The sequence below is a fragment of the Barbus barbus genome (genome assembly GCF_936440315.1).
Source record: "Barbus barbus genome assembly, chromosome: 35".
Taxonomy (NCBI): domain Eukaryota; kingdom Metazoa; phylum Chordata; class Actinopteri; order Cypriniformes; family Cyprinidae; genus Barbus; species Barbus barbus.
Genome location: NC_136763.1, coordinates 18058460 through 18078428, shown reverse-complemented (window position 1 = coordinate 18078428; position 19969 = coordinate 18058460). Strand labels below are relative to the sequence as shown.

General features: G+C 39.9%; 1 protein-coding gene across 1 annotated transcript in view; it reads right to left on the bottom strand.

Moving 5' to 3' along the window:
- LOC306855427 (spermatogenesis-associated protein 16-like) overlaps nt 1–19969 on the bottom strand; it is a 67719-nt gene that overhangs the window by 13521 nt on the left and 34229 nt on the right. The window contains exons 6-9 of the mRNA XM_079394146.1: nt 15903–16050; nt 13118–13267; nt 11208–11320; nt 5920–6084 (exon numbers count right to left, since the gene is read on the bottom strand). Of these exons, the coding sequence (XP_079250272.1) occupies nt 5920–6084; nt 11208–11320; nt 13118–13267; nt 15903–16050 (576 nt within the window). The remainder of the gene's footprint in view (nt 1–5919; nt 6085–11207; nt 11321–13117; nt 13268–15902; nt 16051–19969) is intronic.

The window sequence follows — 19969 nt, the reverse complement described above, 5'->3', positions numbered from 1 at the left end:
CTATCATTAATGTGAAAAAAACTAAATACAGTTAAAACATCATAATACTTTTAAAACCACTTTTGCTGAAAAAACATGTATGACTTTTTTTAAAAATGTCTAAGATTAATAGGATTTTGGCACATGTGATTTAAACTTGATGGAAGTGGTTGGTCACCTGCTTTTACTAAGTGCTGTTAAAAGGGGTCATATGATGCTATTTCTTGTTTTCCTTTTCTTTAGTGTGTTATGTAGCTGTTTGTGCATGTATAAGATCTGCGGAGTTACAAAGCTCAAAGACTCCCACAAAAGGATTTATTATATCTAAAAGAGAAGGCTGATCCAGACCGGGCTAAAACGGCTCATTCAAATACGCCCCCACATGTCTACATCACGATGTGGAAATATTTGTGTAATGCCACCCAAATGTTCATGCAAAGAAAGAAGGAGTGGTTTGAGTAACTGCAGTAGTGTTGATGCAGCCATGTCAGGGAGACGCTGTGTGTTTCTATGCAGAAGCAAAAGCACTTTATTTGGCCTTCCGAAAGTAGATGCAATTAGAAATCATTGATTAAGATTGGTTTACGACAGAACAGCACAACCCAAATGTTCGAATTTGTGCCACGCATTTTATGGACAACAGTTTTGTGAACCTAGGAGAGTACAAGGCTGGTGGTGCACAAAGGCTATTTCTAAAAAAAAAAAATTTGGATAAATTCTGACTTTGCTATGACAATCTGGTGCTTCTGAATCAGCGACTGTAAGTATGTTTTGTTATTAATTAAAGTGTTTGCTATTGACTGTTCAAATGCGGAGTTTTGCGTTTTGAGTTTTTTCGTGTGTGTGTGTGAGGGGAACAGGGTCACATCACAGCGAAGTGTACAGCCCGTCAGAAATCGTCTTAACCGCGGCTTGTGTACTGCAAATACATACGAGCATCATCACTGTGTCTGTCACGTGACTCTGTTTCCTTCTCGGGCTTGAACTGATGATAAAATTAACTTGAAAGCTGACGCTCGCGATTATGGTAAGTGGCGTTACATTTCCGATGCGTGCTTGTGTTTTTCGGCTATTTACAATGCACTGGGTCAGTTGGCCAATCAGAGCAGACGGCGCTTGTTGGAAGGAGGGGCTTTGTAGAAAACTACGCGTTTGAGACAGGCGGGGTATAGAGGAACTACAATAATGTACAGTATTTGAAAAATAAGGTGTTTTTTGAACATTAAAGCATGTCAACATATTCTGTTACACCAAATAATGATCTTTAAAATAGCATCACATGATCCCTTTAAGTAGGGTGAACTGCCTTTGTTGCTGTACAGTATTATAGAGAGTGGAGTCACAACACTTTTTTCATATACTTTTTCTCTTCACTCTTATTTCTATTCATGAATGTAAGAATCCGTATTCACCAAGGCAACAAAAAAACATTCTTTTAAAGCTACAGTATATATTTCCAGCTTATTTATAGAGCTTCTGTCAATGAACCGAGATGTGTGCTTCTCTATTGTAGATCTCTATTTAAGTACTCATTTAGGTCTTTGTAATTTGTCAGTATGATTCTGGGAGGTGTTGTATTGCGCCCATACAAACATCACGCTAATTGAACGCCCCGTGGCTCACCATTCATGGCAGATTTGGTCACAATCTCGCATACATCACGCTCTATTGATCTGGGCTAAGCTCACTAGTGTGGAGCACTAATCTAGTAAAGAGGCAATTATGGTGCTTCAGCACTGTATGCCAGAATGAGATTTATGCCACCTCCTTCTTTTATTCTTTCTTTTTTTCACTCATTTTCTCTCTTCTGTTTTGTCACTTCTATATCTGCACGCACAATAGCAGTTGTCTTCTTTGTTGGCACTAGTTTCTCTTTCAGCCTCATAAATATTCACAGCAGAGCTGTTTTATTGCTGTGCATAATTCAGGCCTTTATTAAAACAAGCTGGCCTGGTTCTGCTCTTGTGGTGTGATGTTACTTGATTGCATCAACACTCTTTCGTAGTAAGACCAGGGAGGTCTATAACTTGAACTTAGTTATTTTCTCATAGCGCCAAAAAACTGATCTTTTACACCTTTTAAGCTCTCCAAAAAAGCATCAGGCTATACTGTGAAATGTTAGCTATACATTATATGCTGCTTGTAAAACTTTTTTGGTCAGACTCAGAATATTTAACATTTGCCTGCAGTTTCCATTCGCAAGCTCTTAATTAAATTTCTGATTTATTTGTGTATATTTTAGTTAGAATTCTTACATGAGCAAAATGGGCAATGATTCATTAAAAGAAACGACTCATACAAGTTTTTCTTTATGTTTTTGATTCGTGAGTCATTAATTCAGGAATCACACCAAACTCGTTGCTCTGTATGATTTTAATTTACTAAAAGAACCACTTCAGAAGAGTCATTTGTTGTGAATCAGACTGGTCTCATTGTATGTTGTTGTGTGTTTTTTTTTTTTTGATTCACTAAAAAGAACCAGTTCATAAGAGTAATTTGTTTTGGAACCAGACTACACTGGTCACAATGTATTGTATGTTGTTGATCCTCTAAAAAGAACTGATTCATTCTGAAATCAGACTACACTGGTTGCACTGTCCATATTGGATTCATTTAAAAAAAAGAAGAAAAAAAACAAGATCATAAGTGTGCAGCCCATTTTTAATATATATATATAAAAAAAGTCAAAATCTATTGGGATTACTCATGAAGATGAATAAAACAAATGTAATTATTTTTTACCCAGTTCTTCTCTTGAATAGCTGCACAATAAAAAAAATAAATAAATAAAAAATTGTCATTCCAAATTGAGAGGTTTATCGATTCCCTGCAGTTTGCCTACCGGAGCACTGTGGATGCCTCTCTTACTCTTTTGAATAAAGTTCATACTCATTTAGACAAGTCAAATATGTATGTCAGAATACTTTCCATGGATTTCTCGTCTGCTTTTAATACTATTGAATCTAACATTCTTTTAAAGCGTCTTCACAATTTAGGTGTTAGTGGTTGGTTGATTTTATGGATCAAGGAATTTTTAAACAAATGACCACAGTGCGTTTGTATTAATAATGTCATGTCTGACTGCTTGGTTTTAAATACTGGAGTACCCCAGGGATGTGTAATATCCCCTACATTATTCTCTGTATACATCAATGAACTGTAGTGTGATGATGATAATTTCTCCATCGTAAAGTATGCTGATGATATGGCACTAGTTTCCTGTCAGGAAGAAATGAATAGCCCTTTATATTTTGAGTATATCAATAGCATTATTGGTTGGCTTGATAGTAGTCTTTTACATCTTAATATCAGGAAAAGAAAAGAGCTATGCTTGGAGTCAAACAAGAGTCGTAGATACAAGCCCATATAAACCAGTTATTATAAATGGAAAAATTGTAGAGCAGGTCTCGAATTTTAAATATTTAGGAACAACTATTGACGATAAACTCAACTTTTAAAGTAATGTAGAGTCTGTCTATAAGAAGGCAAGACAGCGCCTTGGTCTTCTTAGGAAATTAAGGAGCATTAATGTTAGTACACAGATTCTAACTATGGTATATAGGTCAATGATTGAGAGCATTCTTACATATTGTCTCATGGTACAGTAATATAACAGTTAAACAGAAGAACAAACTCTCACAAATAATTAATCAGGCAAATAAGATTACTGGCTATAAACAACATTCACTTCAGGTCTTATTTGATTGTTTTATGGAAAAAACAGCAATTGGGAGTTTTAAAGATCATACTCATCGCCTCCACTCTACTTTTGAAATGCTTCCATCAGGGCATAGGCTTAAAATTCCTCTGGCCAGGAGAAATGCTTATAAAAAATAATTTGTCCCAATGGCAGTTGTAATTTTAAATCGGATTACTGTTTGAAGGAAATGCAAGAGAGTGTTTGGTTGTACAGTGTTTAATGTAATTATTTTTTTTGAGTCGGTTGCCCAAAATTGTGTAATTTTACGTTGTGTTGTTAATGTGTGATGTGTTTTTAAGTATTAATGTGTATGTATCTATGTCACCAGTGTCAAAGACAAATTTCCTCTCTGTGATGAGCAGAACGGACAATAAAGTTTAACTAGAAAAAGATAATTTTCTTCCAGGGCATTATCCATTATGTTTCAGGACATTTCCTTTAACCCCAAAGCACAACATAATGCAAAGCATAATTCAAATGACAGGCAAAACATCTGGGGAAAACCAATACGAAAGATTCCTATTAAAAATTATATTAACAGTACATATTGGCATATTTTACAGACTTTTCCTAGAGTGTGTGTCAGTGAAGAAAGATGTCTTTATAGCCAGATTGTGTAGTTACAGCATCTACCAGCAGTGGCTAAGTCAGAAACTTCTCTCAGATCAGTGTTAAGTGTGCTTAGGATGGCCCAGAGCTATCAACAGATCTGCATAAGTAGCTCAGCCTGTTCACAGTGAGGGGAACACTTAAACAGCGATAAAAAGAAATAAAGGAATGATCTCTATGTAAATGTGCATTTAGACTAAATTCCCACTTCAGACTGATCGGAATCCGATAGAGAATGTTTATAATCCTTTGATTTCATTTCATTCTTGTATTTTTCAGTGCATGGCATGCACACTCCAGGGATCACCACCCTGTCTCATTCCAGCTGCCTGCTTCCTCCACCTGTACTCGGAGAGGAAGCTTGGCCCTGTGCAGCGCTTTTTTCTGCATATTTAAATGCCTTTTGGAGGAACATTCGTTTGAAGTTGGAGATGAGGAGAATAGCTTTGTTTCAGTGTAACTTTTTTCTTTCATCAAATGAAATTAAAAAGCACAAGAGAAAAGAAAAAATCTGTATCCAGAAATTTGCTACAGGAATTTCTGCCATGAGAATATACAAACACATGAAACTCTTATCACTTTTTCTTCCATGGAAAACAAAAGGGGTTATTAATAGGAGAATGTCTATGTTGCTTTATTTATTTTAAAATAATTATACATTGAAGATGTGAAGTACACTACAATTGCATATTGAATGCAAAAAAGTACACTTCTTTTTTTTACAAGGGCATGGACCACTTTTATGATGCTTTATAATGCTTGTTTTTTATTGATGGAGCTTCACAGCGCCTGATCCCTATTACCCCTTTTCCACCAAGGCAGTTCCAGTGCTAGTTCGGAGCCAGAGCCTAGTTTCAAAACGGTTCTTTGTTTTTCGACATCCGAAGCACCAGCTCCGAACCAGAAAAAGCGGTTTGTAAGTAGCACCAAAACATTGCTGGGCTAGAAGAAAGAACCGCTTGCGTCAGGAGCTGGGGGCGGGGTTACCGTGACTAACAAGACGAACAGAAACTTGGACCGCCATATTTGAAATGGCAGCTAAACGCTAGCACATTTGATTCGCCATGTTTGGATGCCGATGTAGGTTCGCAAAGCCATGAACATCAATAGCAACGCAGCGTCCGCCTTTGCTGATAGTTTGTTTAGGCTTGTTCGGGATGGATCGGCGCTGTGCGGACCGTTCAGTGCAGGCATATCGGGGTGCTGCGGGAGCGACTGGAAAGCAGACGGCTCTTTATGCTTTTGGATCGCTCTCGCGGTGCTTTAGTGTGTTGTGTGCCGATCGATCGATCTGCGTGGCGCTGATGCTTTGTACAGATGCCTGTTGTGCTGCGCTAGTGATCCGAAACATGAAACGTATTCAGTAACGTAAGACCTGGCTCTGTATTGGCTCTCTAGCTTGTGGAAAAGCAACCGGTTCTTAAAGGGCTTGCCAGTCGAACCAACTAAGAACTGGCTATAGTACTGGCTCTGAACTAGCACCTGGAACTGCTTTGGTGGAAAAGGGGTATATGTGCTTTCATTGTATGAAAATAGAATCATGTATGTTTCTCATCTCTCCCTTTGTCTTTGATGGAAGAGAAACATTATTTAATAAACTGAGGGGAGAAAAAGAAAAGTAACTGCCTCACCAGCTCTGTGTCAGAAGGACTGATGTCCTGCAGGTAGGGTGCGACCGCCAACTCAGCCAGTGTGTACTGCAGTACATGCGTATGTTCTCTGAACCTATTCAGCTGTCCTAGGACACTAGCATACTGCAGTCGCTCTATGAGTCCAGATCCTTGGGAAAATCCCACCTAGACACACATCAAACACATGCTCATTTATACACTGCGTATAAACGTAGATATACAGTAAAGGAACATTTTATAATTCTCTGTGCCACTAGTGGCACTAAATGGAATTGCAGTCTGCTTGTTAGAGCAGACTGACTCAATCTAGCTCAACCAATGGCGTGAATTTCGTGAGTAGTTTTGCAACAATCCCAGAAAGGAGAGTTTGAAGTGTATTTGATATAATATACAGTGGGGGAAAAAATTATTTGATCCCCTGATGATTTTGTATGTTTGCCCACTGACAAAGAAATGATCAGTCCATAATTTTAATGGTAGGTTTATTTGAACAGTGAGAGACAGAACAACAAACCCCCCCCCCCCCCCCCCCCCCCCCCAAAAAAAAAAAAAGTTATAAATTGATTTGCATTTCAATTAGTCAAATAAGTATTTGATCCCCTATCAATCAGCAAGATTTCTGGCTCCCAGGTGTCTTTTATACAGATAAGGAACTGAGATTAGGAGCACTCTCTTAAAGGGAGTGCGCCTAATCTCAGTTTGTTACCTGTATAAAAGACACCTGTCCACAGAAGCAATCAGTCCATCAGATTCCAAACGCTCCACCATGGCCAAGACCAAAGAGCTGTCCAAGAATGTTAGGGACAAGATTGTAGACCTACACAAGGCTGGAATGGGCTATAAGACCAATGCCATGCAGCTTGGTGAGAAGGTGACAACAGTTGGAGTGATTATTCGCAAATGGAAGAAACACGAAATAACTGTCAGTCTATTTCGGTCTGGGGCTCCATGCAAGATCTCACCTCGTGGAGTTTCAATGATCATGAGAACGGTGTGGAATCAGCCCAGAACTACACGGGAGGATCTTGTCAATGATCTCAAGGCAGCTGGGACCATAGCCACCAAGAAAACAATGGGTAACACACTACGCCATGAAGGACTGAAATCCTGCAGCGCCCGCAAGGTCCCCCTGCTCAAGAAAACGCATGTACAGGCCCGTGTGAAGTTTGCCAATGATTCAGAGGAGAACTGGGTGAAAGTGTTGTGGTCCGATGAGACCAAAATCCAGCTCTTTGGCATCAATTCAACTCGCCCTGTTTGGAGGAGGAGGAATGCTGTCTATGACCCCAAGAACACCATCCCCACTGTCAAACATGGAGGTGGAAATATTATGCTTTGGGGGTGTTTTTCTGCTAAGGGGACAGGACAACTGCACCACATCAAAGGGACGATGGACGGGGCCATGTACCGTCAGGGCCAGGGCATTGAAGACAACCAGGGCATTGAAAATGGGTCGTGGATGAGTATTCCAGCATGACAATGACCCAAAACACTCAAGAAGTAGCACATTAAGATCCTGGAGTGGCCTAGCCAGTCTCCAGACCTTAATCCCATAGAAAATCTGTGGAGGGAGCTGAAGGTTCAAGTTGCCAAACGTCAGCCTCGAAACCTTAATGACTTGGAGAGGATCTGCAAAGAGGAGTGGGACAAAATCCCTCCTGAGATGTGTGCAAACCTGGTGGCCAACTACAAGAAACATCTGACCTCTGTGATTGCCAACAAGGGTTTTGGCACCAAGTACTCAGTCATGTTTTGCGAAGGGGTCAAATACTTATTTGACTCATTAAAATGCAAATCAATTTATACCTTTTTTGAAATGCGTTTTTCTGGATTTTTTTGTTGTTATTCTGTCTCTAACTGTTCAAATAAACCTACCATTAAAATTATAGACTGATAATTTCTTTGTCAGTGGGCAAACGTCCAAAATCAGCAGGGGATCAAATAATTTTTTCCCCCACTGTTTATATACTAATATATATTGCTATTTGATTTGGTGCTTTTATTGGTGAACCAATGGCACAATATGGGCCAAATTTACTAAACAGGGCAAATTAGCGTTACAGCACAATTCCATAAAAGCACCGATGGGAGGGGAAAATTCTGCAGGTTATTTACTAACAATGCACACATTAAAGTGCCCCTATTATGGATTTTTTGCCATTTGTTGCCACTAGGTGCTGCTTTTGGAGGTTAAAAATACCCGTTTCCTTGGTAACGGCAGTATGCAAAGCAGCACTGCACTGCTTTAAATGAAATCGACCAATCACCGCAGATTAGCGTCACACAAAGGAGGGTTTCGGAAAAAAGAATCCTTGAGCTAATTGTTTGGGAGTCGTTGAGCAAATAAGGTAAAAATAAATGCATATTATAAGAAAATTAAAGTGTTTTTTGACCTTGCATCCATGTCAACCTGCTATTGAGGACTCCCAAAACCAAAATATGAACCTTTCATAACCCATAATAGGGACACTTTAAAGAATACAGATGCAGTCAGATAATTTGCATAATGACCAGCGCCATCTATCAAGAGCAGCGCAAATTACCGCCTGCTTTAAGGCGTGCTTTTATTGGGTGTTAAATATTAGAGCAAATAATTATTTGACGAGCACAAACGTTAGTAAATTGTGTTGCGTGATTTATTTTAATACTCTTATCCCATAAATTTTGCGTCTGAAAGGGAAACTCCAACAAATGCATATTCAATAAGGTCAGGTGCAAAAATAACTGTTTCTACGCCTTTTCAGCGCTAATTCTGCATTGCGCATCTTTAGTGAATCCTGACAGTACTATTTTAACGCCAAAAGATAGTTTGCGCTGGCGCAAACTGTTAGTAAATCTGGCCCTTAATTTTTTAAGGAATAGTTCACCCCAGAATAAAAATTAGTCCAGTAGGTGGCGTAAACTGCTTTTATGTTGTTTTGTAGCTATTCCAAAACATTTCTGATATCTACTGATTGGAGTGTGAAGTTTTTTGGATTTTTTAGCTTAATTTTCCTGTTTAAATTGTTCATATATCAAATATAATTTCTGGGTGAATAAATACTGGAAAACTTTTTTTCCACAGAGAACCTGAAACCAAACAAGTTCACCAATCCTTGCAAAATTACATAGTCACTCAAACAATAGCAAGGCAACTTCACGTTAGGGCTTTAACGCATCTCTCAACAAAAATGCCATTGACTGCTTTGACTTCCACATGAATCTGCTGCAGATAATGTCACAAGCGTGTTTATGGCACCTGAATGTTGTTATTGGGTTGTGTGTGTACAAGTGTGTTTCCGTCATGTTTCCTTGATGCCTTGAGTTGCGCTGTATGTAAATGAAGTCATTATAAACTGAAAAAGGGATGCTGACCTTTTCCACAGAGTAACAAAACAAAGAAGAAGAACAAACATTTTTAAAAAGTGTCAGCATATGGTGCTTTTGTTTGAAACTGACAGCTCCCAGTGCCAAAGAGTCCATCAGAGCCGTTTCGCACACGCCGCTGCAGTGCTACAAAAGCAACTCCATGTTCCCTGATGATTCATTATGTCAAATACCTTTTGGCATCTTGTGTTACATGCATTCTTCTCATGTTGAAACTTGACAAAAGACTACAAAATGTTAGAAGTCAAGTTGAAAAACTGCTATTCTTCGGCTATTTTGTGATACGCTCAACTCCACCCCCCCTACAAAGATCACATCTTAACCGCTTTCCCCTGTGGACCGTTTTCGGCCTGTCGAGGTCGCTTGTCTAAATGATGCTCCACTCTATGCCTTTCTAGACTCCTTTTATTTCGTGTGAGCTCTGTTACTCTCCAGTGACATTCATCCACTTTATGGTCATTTTTATTACCAACACACATCCCCCAGCATGCATCATTTTTCACCACTACTGTCTCAGTACTTTTGGGTTTTTTTTTTTCCTCACGCCACACTGTTTACTTTCCATAAGCCAAGCAAAGGAGACAGTGAGCTGGTTTGAGGAAAAGAAAGCAAGAATAGCTTTCTTAGCAAAAGTCTTTGGCTTTTTTTTCTTTTTTAATATAATTAATAGTTTCTCCTTTAATTATAGTTTTTGGGGGGGGGGGGGTTATACATTTTATGTAATTTTTTATTAGCTATATGTTTTATATTGTATTTTTTTAAATAAAAATGAGCTAAAAGTATATATTAGGGCAATCGGTCAGTTACTTTTTTAAATTTAAGTAATGGATATGCTGCATAGGCCTATGTGTTATAATATAATATATATTCAAATTTAGAAATAACTGATATATTAAAAAATTATTTATCACATTTCTATGATTAATTTGATAAATTATATATATTTTTAAATATAAAGAGTTAATTTTCTAATATTTTATAAACCTATATTTTCCTGTTTATATTCTTTCTGTTTGGACAAGGATGCAGTGGAGCTGTCATTTCACTTTGATATATGAAATCCATCCTAAAATGCCCAGGGATAATTTAATATTGATGTACAGTACTTAATAATTTATATATTTGTGTGATTCTGTGACTCAGCAAAGGAGCGTGTGTGCGGATCCTGTACTGAAATCCGCTGTACTGCTTGACTGCTTGACAGGTTGAGTTCTTCATTCTCAGAATGAATGTGTTGCCACAGATTTCATCACAGAGGAGATGAAATCAACTCTGTGTTTTAATCGAGAGCTGATGGCTGTGCTCGGCTGGAGAATAACTGACTAATGTAATTTAGCGTCGTGTCTGGGCCAATCAAACATTTGCCGTTGCTGCTCTAATTCAATCACTGTCCTCTGAAATAAACGCCCTGAGAGTTCAACCTCCAAATGAAATGAAAACTTCATCGGTGGGCATGTTTGTGGCTCCAGTAGTCCATTGTGAGATTGGAGAAAGATTGCAATTATTAGTGGGATGTGCCAGGGATACTGACAGTGAGGGCTTGTTAGTCATTGATGGCCCACGAAGTGTATATAATTAGGAGTGTTGGCTATAGAGGAAGCATCACTAGCACTATTGCTCATACTTGGGTAAGTAATTTGAACAAAGTCCTAAGCCAATATGTTAACCTTCAGAACGTAACTCTTTTGCACAGTTTGTACTGTAGACATGAATGATATATTAAATTGTGTGGGTGACTAAACTTTTCTAAATGATCAGATTGACTATTTTTGTAATGACATAAAGGTGACTATACGATGATAGACTTTTCCTTTTCATCTCTTTAACTACTAGCATATAATACTTATAAACATACTGTTGGACATTCATTAAGCATCACACAATTTGCAAAATCTATTATATATATATATATATATACCCACACTTAGCTTGGTGCACTTAATGAAATCTAGAACTGGCAGGATCTTCTTTCCTTGCATCTCAAACATCATTTCTAGGTCTCTATAGCTGGGAGGAGTGAATGGAGATCTTTGCCCTGTAAAAAAAAAGTCAGACTAGAAGTAAATGTTCCGTAAATCTTACGATTACTTATTTTATCCTTTCCAGTAGGGACCAAACACACTGAAAACCTGGGATTAATGCTAAGAGAAAAACAGAACATTTTAGAAACAAAATAATTGACATGCCATTAAAGATCAGATAGATAGATAGATAGATATAGATAGATATAGATAGATAGATAGATAGATAGAACAACAGACAGAGAGATAGATAGACAGAACGACAGACAGACAAACAGACAGACAGAATGACAGACAAAACTATAGATAGAACGTTAGACAGAATGATAGATAGAATGATGGATCGATTGATGGATGAATAGATGGACAGAACGATAGCTATATAGATGGATAGATATGTTAGACACCTTAGAACAGCAGACAGATAGACAGAAACTATAGATATAGTTTATTTTATAGTTTAGAGCTTTTGTAGTTTACCTTTTTTAACCTTTTTCTTTTCCAAAGCTGAAAATAGTTTAATAAGGCACAAAAACAACAATCAAAAACAATTAGTTTGGCAGGTAATGCTGAGAAGAATTGGAGGCGGTGGAGGTGTTATGAAGGCTCAGTGGGAGTGAGTTCAGGAGTTTAGGTGCCATAATGCTGAATACACTACCACCCATTGAGGAAAGTTGTATTTACATCAACTATTCATAATATTATGCATGATAGGTGCATCGCTAGTGGGGGGAATTGTGGGACTGACTCCTGGGGCCATGAGCCACAAAAATCCCCCCGAGGGCTCCCCATTGCAGCGATTTCAGGGCCTGAAACCATACAGGGTTATGCTACTCTCCTGTATATGCAATGCATGTTCTGTGTACATAATATTATGACAAGTTGAAAATGGGAGTCCCATCATGCAGTGTTAGTACCTTTGCATAAGAAGTTTGAACGGCATCTTGAGGATGATTGATTAATATAATGACCCATGCAGTGGCTGTACCTTTGGGACATTACACAAATGTCATGGATTTTTTTTTTCTCTTAATAGAGATCATTCACAAATTCAGCCCGAGCTCTGCCGACCTCTTCTGCTCTACCGTGCAGGCTAGCTACCGGCAGTATATCTGACATCCATGTCATCTTTGCCTCTCCGGCTTTGCACGAACCAAGGTTAATTGAGAAATTTTATGCCATTGATGTCAATACATTGATTGGTCCCTGTAATCTCTTGTCTGCTTAAACAGAACAGAAAAGGGCTGAGTTAATAGGAATTTCTCATTCTTGAAAGACGATGATTGCGTGACCTTGGAGGTCAGTCGCTAAATTTGAACATTTAACATATGACACAGCCTTAGCCCTCGATTTCAATTGGACTAATTTTCACGCACTACTAGATAATTCATTTTTTGTTGACCTAACAAAGTCATTGTGGTGAAAAAGTGTGACTAGAATAGAAAAGATCCCTCAGGGATTGTATTAAAACATCTTTGCCATTGTAATGGTTGTGAGGATTGAGAGGTCTGTTTGCGCTGCGTATTCGACGCTGTAAGCTTTGTGATCCATTTAGCTCGCCTGAGATAAGTGCATACTCGCTCACGTTCTTTCACAAGAGAGTACACTCTGAGAGCTCCTAATAATGTCACCCAGCAGGTGAATGTGTGACGTCAAAGATGTATTGTGATTATATCATGTCTTGTTCAGCACACTCTGAGAGCCTTCATTGTAACACCATGAACATGCAATGTGAAAGTCTTCAGTCTGTGTTCTCTGGTGGTTCTGTGTGATTATAAACTTCCTTCACCCAATATAGAGCCCAATCCAACCTGTGAATATGGGACACCTCCTGTGGAGCAGTTTATATAGGAAGTCTCCATCATTTCTCCTTCTGAAGCCAAGGGTGAGGAAGTAACTCTGTGTAGATGAAGGTTGACTCCAGTCTGTTGTCTGGGGCAACAAATGACCTCCACGCGGGTCTAGATAGAGATGGAGAACGGTCACACAATTGTATCATTTTAAACAGGCATCTATCTATCTATCTATCTATCTATCTATCTGTCTATCTGTCTGTCTGTCTGTCTGTCTCTGTCCGTCCGTCCGTCCGTCCGTCCGGTTCTATCCATCGTTCTACATGTTCTACATTGTCAGAAAATGCAAAAGTCTAGTTTTGCATGTTGGGCCTATGCAGTTGAGGGTAATATAAAGAATGCCATGTTTAATGTTTGTTTACTTTTGTACATTGAACCTTTTGATACTGCATTGGGTGGCCACAGATGAAAAGCACTGTACTAGATCACATATGCAGACATTTAATCAATGTTAATTTCATTTAGTTGATGCGATGCTAAAAGTGACATTATCTTCGATTTTGATGCAATCCGTAAATTTCTTTCAAAGAGATTGCATCAACAGATGGCTGATGGCGGTACATAGTCAAAGACAAGGACAGCATCCTTTTTTTTTCAGAGCCGGTTATGCAGAGTGCTGAAGTGACATGGATGTTGACAACCCTGTGATGAGTGACTGTTCTTCTCTAGGGTACTAAATTTAAATTCAACTTGTCTTTCAGTGTCACACATTTATGTCATGGCGGATTATTTCTCCACAATGGTGAACATTATGCTAATTTAATTTGTTAAAAAAGAGAAGATACATGGTAAAAAAAAAAAAAAGCCAGCATCCCTGAGGAATGAGAATGTAGACATGGAGCACAGTAGAGGATGGATGACTACTGCATGGAATTTGTGCTGTATAAAATAGATTGTGTCATCATCTCTGTTGAAAAAGGGTTGTCTTTACAGTTGTCTTTTTTCTATATTTCACAAAACGACTCAGCATTATAGCCTTAATGGTAATTTACCTTCATGTTATTTCAATCCTTTGTGCCCTTTGAATTTCAAATAGACGTTTTTCCAGAATGTTCACACTGCTTCTTAGAACTCTTTTAATATAGCATGCATAGCATTTTTTTTTTTTTGTAGCTTTACAGTCCCTGCTAACCCTTTACTTTCATTGTTTGCACCATTTATAAGATTGAACATCAAGGTTAACATCTCATTTTGTGGTCTATGGAAGAAAGAGATCAGTGGCTTGAAAAGAAACGATGACAGAAATTTCTAACTGGACTATTCCTTACAATATACAGCTTTCATCTTATCCAGGTTTTTGTGGCCTGTTCTGGATAGTGTCTGTGCTGTGGTGTGAATGCATCATAAGATTGTGTCCTGGGGACAGACGCCCTGCTGTGTCAGGATGTTCCGAAATTTTCATGGTGAAACTACGTTTTAACTTTCAATAAAGTGGAATACTCTCAGACATGTTTTTTCCACTGTGTCTCCGTGAGGCGTCTTTGAATCGTTTGATCTGAGCAGGGGAAAGCATAACATTTGCATCACTAGTGCGTATTTTTTGAGCATTGCTTTGAAACAAACAAACAAAAAAAAAAGCCTTCAAATAGCTGTTCTTCTCATAATGAATTAGTCCCGAATAATCTGAGATTATGGTTATCTAATACCCATAACCCAGAGATTATCTTTGCTTATACATGTCTATTGTATTTATTGTTACTGTCTGAATCATTAATTCAACTGATTTATTCAAAAACACAAATTCTTTCAGAAATTAAACAAGTGAGCTATTTTATGAATTAGTTCACACATTATTCACTCCAATGATTTTCTCATATATACTTCATTTAGGAACAAAACAAGCAACTGCGTTTAGGAGCGAATTACTGAAACAGTTAGAAACTGATTCATTCAGGCATGAAATAAGTGATGGGCTTTATGAATTTCATTCAGTTAATTCATTCAAAAACATTGATTCGTTCAGAAACAAAGCAAGTGACCGACGTCGTTGAATAATTCGCTCAAGCGATTAGTTCAAAAACGTAATGTGTGAATGATTGAATCAAACTTTTCATTCAAATATACTGATTCATTTTTAAACAAACTTCATAATTTGTTTGAAAACAAAAACGCGTCACATACACATACACAGTTCCCTTCTCTCTATAGCAAAAACTCAAACACACATGTGCTTTACATGCCTTACAATGCAATGACCTCAGCTGACTGTCTCTGTTATGCTACATTAATTTACAAATGAAATTAACAACTCAACTTTCCAAACATACATACAATCACCTAGAGGTATAATCATGCATTGAGTAGTACTGTGTAAATAGTTGGGTAAATTGCCGCAAAGTGTGTAATTTGAAGTAATTCAGGTCTAAGGTCAGGATTTCGATAACATATACAAACTGAGTGCTGGATTATAGATTTGTGTATAATGGGGGTGTGTAAAAACGGAGCAGGCTAATTGAAACATGAAGGTGTGCTCTTGACCTGCCTGTGTGAGCGGCCCAGGCCTCAGTGTTTGAACAACAAAGAGAGCTACCTCACATCTCTGCACAACACAAGCCACACTAATTCACGACCTGTTGCTAGGGCAACACCTGCATTAGACAAAGCTGTATCTATTAGGCGGACACAATCCAATGCCTGTGAACCTGAAAGTTTCCTACTTGAGTGCTTCATTGTGGGAGATCTTTCTTTTTCTCTCTATTAAATAAGCAGACACTGAATGTGGAGTGTCTTGATTTCCTCATACCAGTAAAGATGTAATCTGTGAAGGCTGGATGAAGCTTCCGGAAGGCGTCCTCCATTTTTTCTATGATGTTTGAGGATGGTTTTCCAGACCAGGGAGTGAACATGACTGAGAAATTCTTCTCCATAGTGAGCGCTGCCTCCAGGAGCCCCTGTGTGGAAGGGAAAGAGAAAAAGGGATTTGTTTTTAATACGCTTATTTCATTTAAAAATAATCGGATCATAAATACTTAAAGAATTACTGAAATGCACAATGTGACTTTATTATTATATTTCCTGATTATAATTCAGCTTTTATATTTTTCTCTGGCACTTCTGTTAGATTGGCATGTGGGTTTGATCATTTCGAAGTGAAATATTATATATTTAAAACATAGAAGTGGTTAAATCAGTGGTGTGTCAGATCTTATTCAGAGTAATGATTTATTTCTTATTCAAGCCTTTGGTGTGTGACTCTTTGAGGTAATCAGCCACCTCCTGTCAGAATATAATACGACTAAAATAATAAAGTATTACTATAATAAGCAGAACACCAATATAAAACTTGACAGGACTGTATATGTACCTATATACACACACACACACACACACACACACACACACACACACACACACTAGACTAAATATTTCTATTTACATAACATTAACTTTATGTTATGTTATGTGTAGCTTTTGGACCAATCAGACACAATTTTTTGTTATATTTAAGAAATAACAAACAGAACAGGCCTGTAACATTCACTGCCCAACACGGAGGTAAGTGTGAAACAAGTTGTGTTTATTATTACAGGATGAGTGGATTCTGTGAATGGTGAGGTGAGTCGTGAACTTGAGTAGTCTTGCAGGTGATGATTCGTGCTTCTTAAAGTGTCTTCAGGTGCTGGCCGAGGCGGTGATGTGAAACACCGGAGAGCGGGGAATCCAAGGACACACAGGACGGTCTGAAGACGGGGGAGACAACGAGGAAGAGAACAGGAGGTAAGTTTCAACAGGTAAGGATTGCAGAGGTAATACTCAACGTCTTGGAGATCGTCGGGAAGAGTCCACGTTGTAGCAACGAGATCGGACACTGGGTGAATGGAGGTGAGTGCTTTTATGTGGTTGGACTTGATGATGGTGGTGATGAGGTGCAGGTGCAGGTGAAGGTGATTGTGATGACGCTGGAGACAGGCCATTCTGTGACATTACCTCCCCCTCCCGGAAGGCGCGTCCCGCGCCGTAACCATCCAACCGGGGAGGGGGGGTGGGCGCCCTGGATGTCGGTGGAGGACAGGGAAACTGGGCTGGCATCTAGGGCGGATCAGGAGACTCGGGAGGCCATGGCGGATCAGGAGACTCGGGAGGCCATGGCGGGACAGGAGATTCGGGAGGCCATGGCGGATCAGGAGACACGGGAGGCCATGGCGGATCAGGAGACTCGGGGAGCCATGGCGGATCAGGGAGCTTTGTGGCCTTGGCCCTAGGCCCGGCCACGCAGGCCAGGGGAATATATCCCCCCCCCCCCCCAAAAAAACACAATTTCTTTGGAAATGTTCCCTTCTAGGGACCGCTCAGGAGGAGCGGGCTATGTGGAGCGCTCTGGAGGAGCGGACTCTTGGGGGCGCACAGGAGGCGCGGAGCTGGACAGGACCAGCGGAGACACAGGAGGGCGCTCTGGTAGCGCGGACACTTGAGGGCGCTCTTGCAGCGCGGTCTCTTGAGGGTGAACGGGAGGCGCGAAGCTGGTTAGAACCAGCGGAGACGAAGGAGAGCTGGACGGGACCAGCGGAGACGCAGGAGGGCACTCTTGCAGCGCGGACACTTGAGGGTGCACGGGAGGCGCGAAGCTGGATAGAACCAGCGGAGACTAAGGAGAGCTGGACGGGACCAGCGTAGACGCAGAAGGGCGCTCTTGCAGCGCGGACACTCGAGGGCGCTCTTGCAGCACGGAGGGCACTGGCGAGGAGCAGGCACTGGAGGGAATGACATTCCCTCATATACTATTAATACGCCTACCGGTACCTGACCCTCGGCGGCTCGGGGTGAGCCGTAATAGACGGCGGAGCCATCTTCGCCGCGGATGGCGCAACGTTCATCGCCCTTTGCAGCGGTATCCTCTTCGCCGCGGGCGGAACATTCATCGTCGTGTACGGCGGTTTCATCTTCGCCGCGGGTGGATACATCATCGCCTCGGGCGGAATCCTCTTCGCCACGGGCATTAGGAAGAATTGTTTGATTTTACTTGCTTTAAATTGAGTTCCGTTCCTTTCCTGTTCGAGGGAACCCCGGGTGCGGATTGGCTGCTGAAATCGCTGTTGCGTGATGTCACTGGGGATGCCCTCTTGCGATTGGTTGGTTTCTCTATGACGTGATGACGCTCTTAGGAAGTCTGTTTCAGTTCTTATGGCTTCAGATGTTAACGTTTCTTTAGAAGTTTGACTGAGTCTTGATAGTTGTTCGATGCTCAGATGTTAATGGCTGGAAGCGCTTAACAGCGCGATCAGGGCAGGAGCCGAAGTTTCAAACAGCCCGCGAGCAAGCAAAGAGAGCAGAACACAAAGCTGGGTGTCTGTCTTTTAACGGGCTGACTTCAGTCCGCCCCTTTTGCTGTTTGATCCAATCACAAGTGTCTCTGTAGGGCGGAGCCCAGCCCCGCACGGCTCAGTTTTCCGCGCATAAATTATCTGCCCAGTTATTTTATCACATGAAGAAACAATTGAAAGCAGATTTCTGTGTTGTAATCATACCTTATGATGATAAAAGACAATTTCCATCCACACCAGATTATTGTTGATGAAATCAGCTTTCATTTGAAATCAAACACCAAGTATTTTGCATATCCAAAGTACATATATCAATTTGATCTATTACGCGGTTAAGCCATAGATTAAACAATCCTAAATTCTAAATAATCACAGCAAGCATGTGAAACTAAACAATAGTGATCGGTAAAAATTAGACATCAAAAGATTACAACAATACCATAGGTTCCAATAACACAGCAAGCTTAATTTAATTTCATAAAATGCAACCTGAATATATATTGTAAATATATTGTATATATTGCTTTTGAGTATATTGCTTTAATGGCAGCAGCGATTATTATTTGTCCTTTTGGGAACACTTATAAAGGTCCGATCTTCTTTGTTCTGCCAATAAGAAGAAAAGGCACGTTTCTCTGCTGGGGAGAAATGGGAGGTCATGGGAATGTCACTCCGAATGGAGATCTGGTGATTTTCTTAGCTCGGACGTCTGTTGTAAAACCATCATCTTTGTTGATACCATTATTGAATTACTGCGTTAAACGATCAGGAGATATCAGGGAGGGTATGTGCTGGAGCCTTTCCAGATGCCACATGAACAACATTGAAGGTTCTGTTCTAAATCCATTTAAGATGTTCCCTCAAATGTATCCTGGGTTTTAGAGGTCTCCTGAGATAAGGAGATTTAGGGCAGGAAATCGGCCAGCCAGTCAAATGCAGATGCTGGGAGTGGAAGTCTTAACTCCTGCTAAGGAATGTGCTGTCTTGAAATTATTCTGTGTGTGTGTCCTGGTCTACTAGGAACTACAGACCCGACAAGCAAACATGGGCAGACTACACTTTATATACAGGGAGAAACGAGGGAAATAGACAAGACACACCTGGAAACAATGAATATTTTGTCTTTTGTATTGTATACTGTTTTATGCATGCTTATGATAGAACCGCTCGTTCACGTAACCTTACCTATACCATGTTTGGTCTCTATGAATTCGTTTTCAGATGATCTAATTGAGAGTGTATATTATATGTTTATACCTATGTCTTTGCATCAACATCCAATCCAGTTACATATGCAAATTACCATGTTCAGAGACAAAGAGTAGTAAACTTTCCCTCCAGAAGTGGAAGTCACCATTGGCTCTTTGACCTACAAGAGGTGTGACCTCCACAGAACATAAAAGGCCTGACTTCAGTGACCTGCCTTAGTTTTGGAACTTTTAAGTCTCTTCACTCGTCTCTCATCAACTTCTCGTCTTCTGGTGACTAAGTCCCAGAGCCGGCGCAATCGCGCCTGGCAGGTCTCGACACAGGCAGTCTAGCTTCTTTT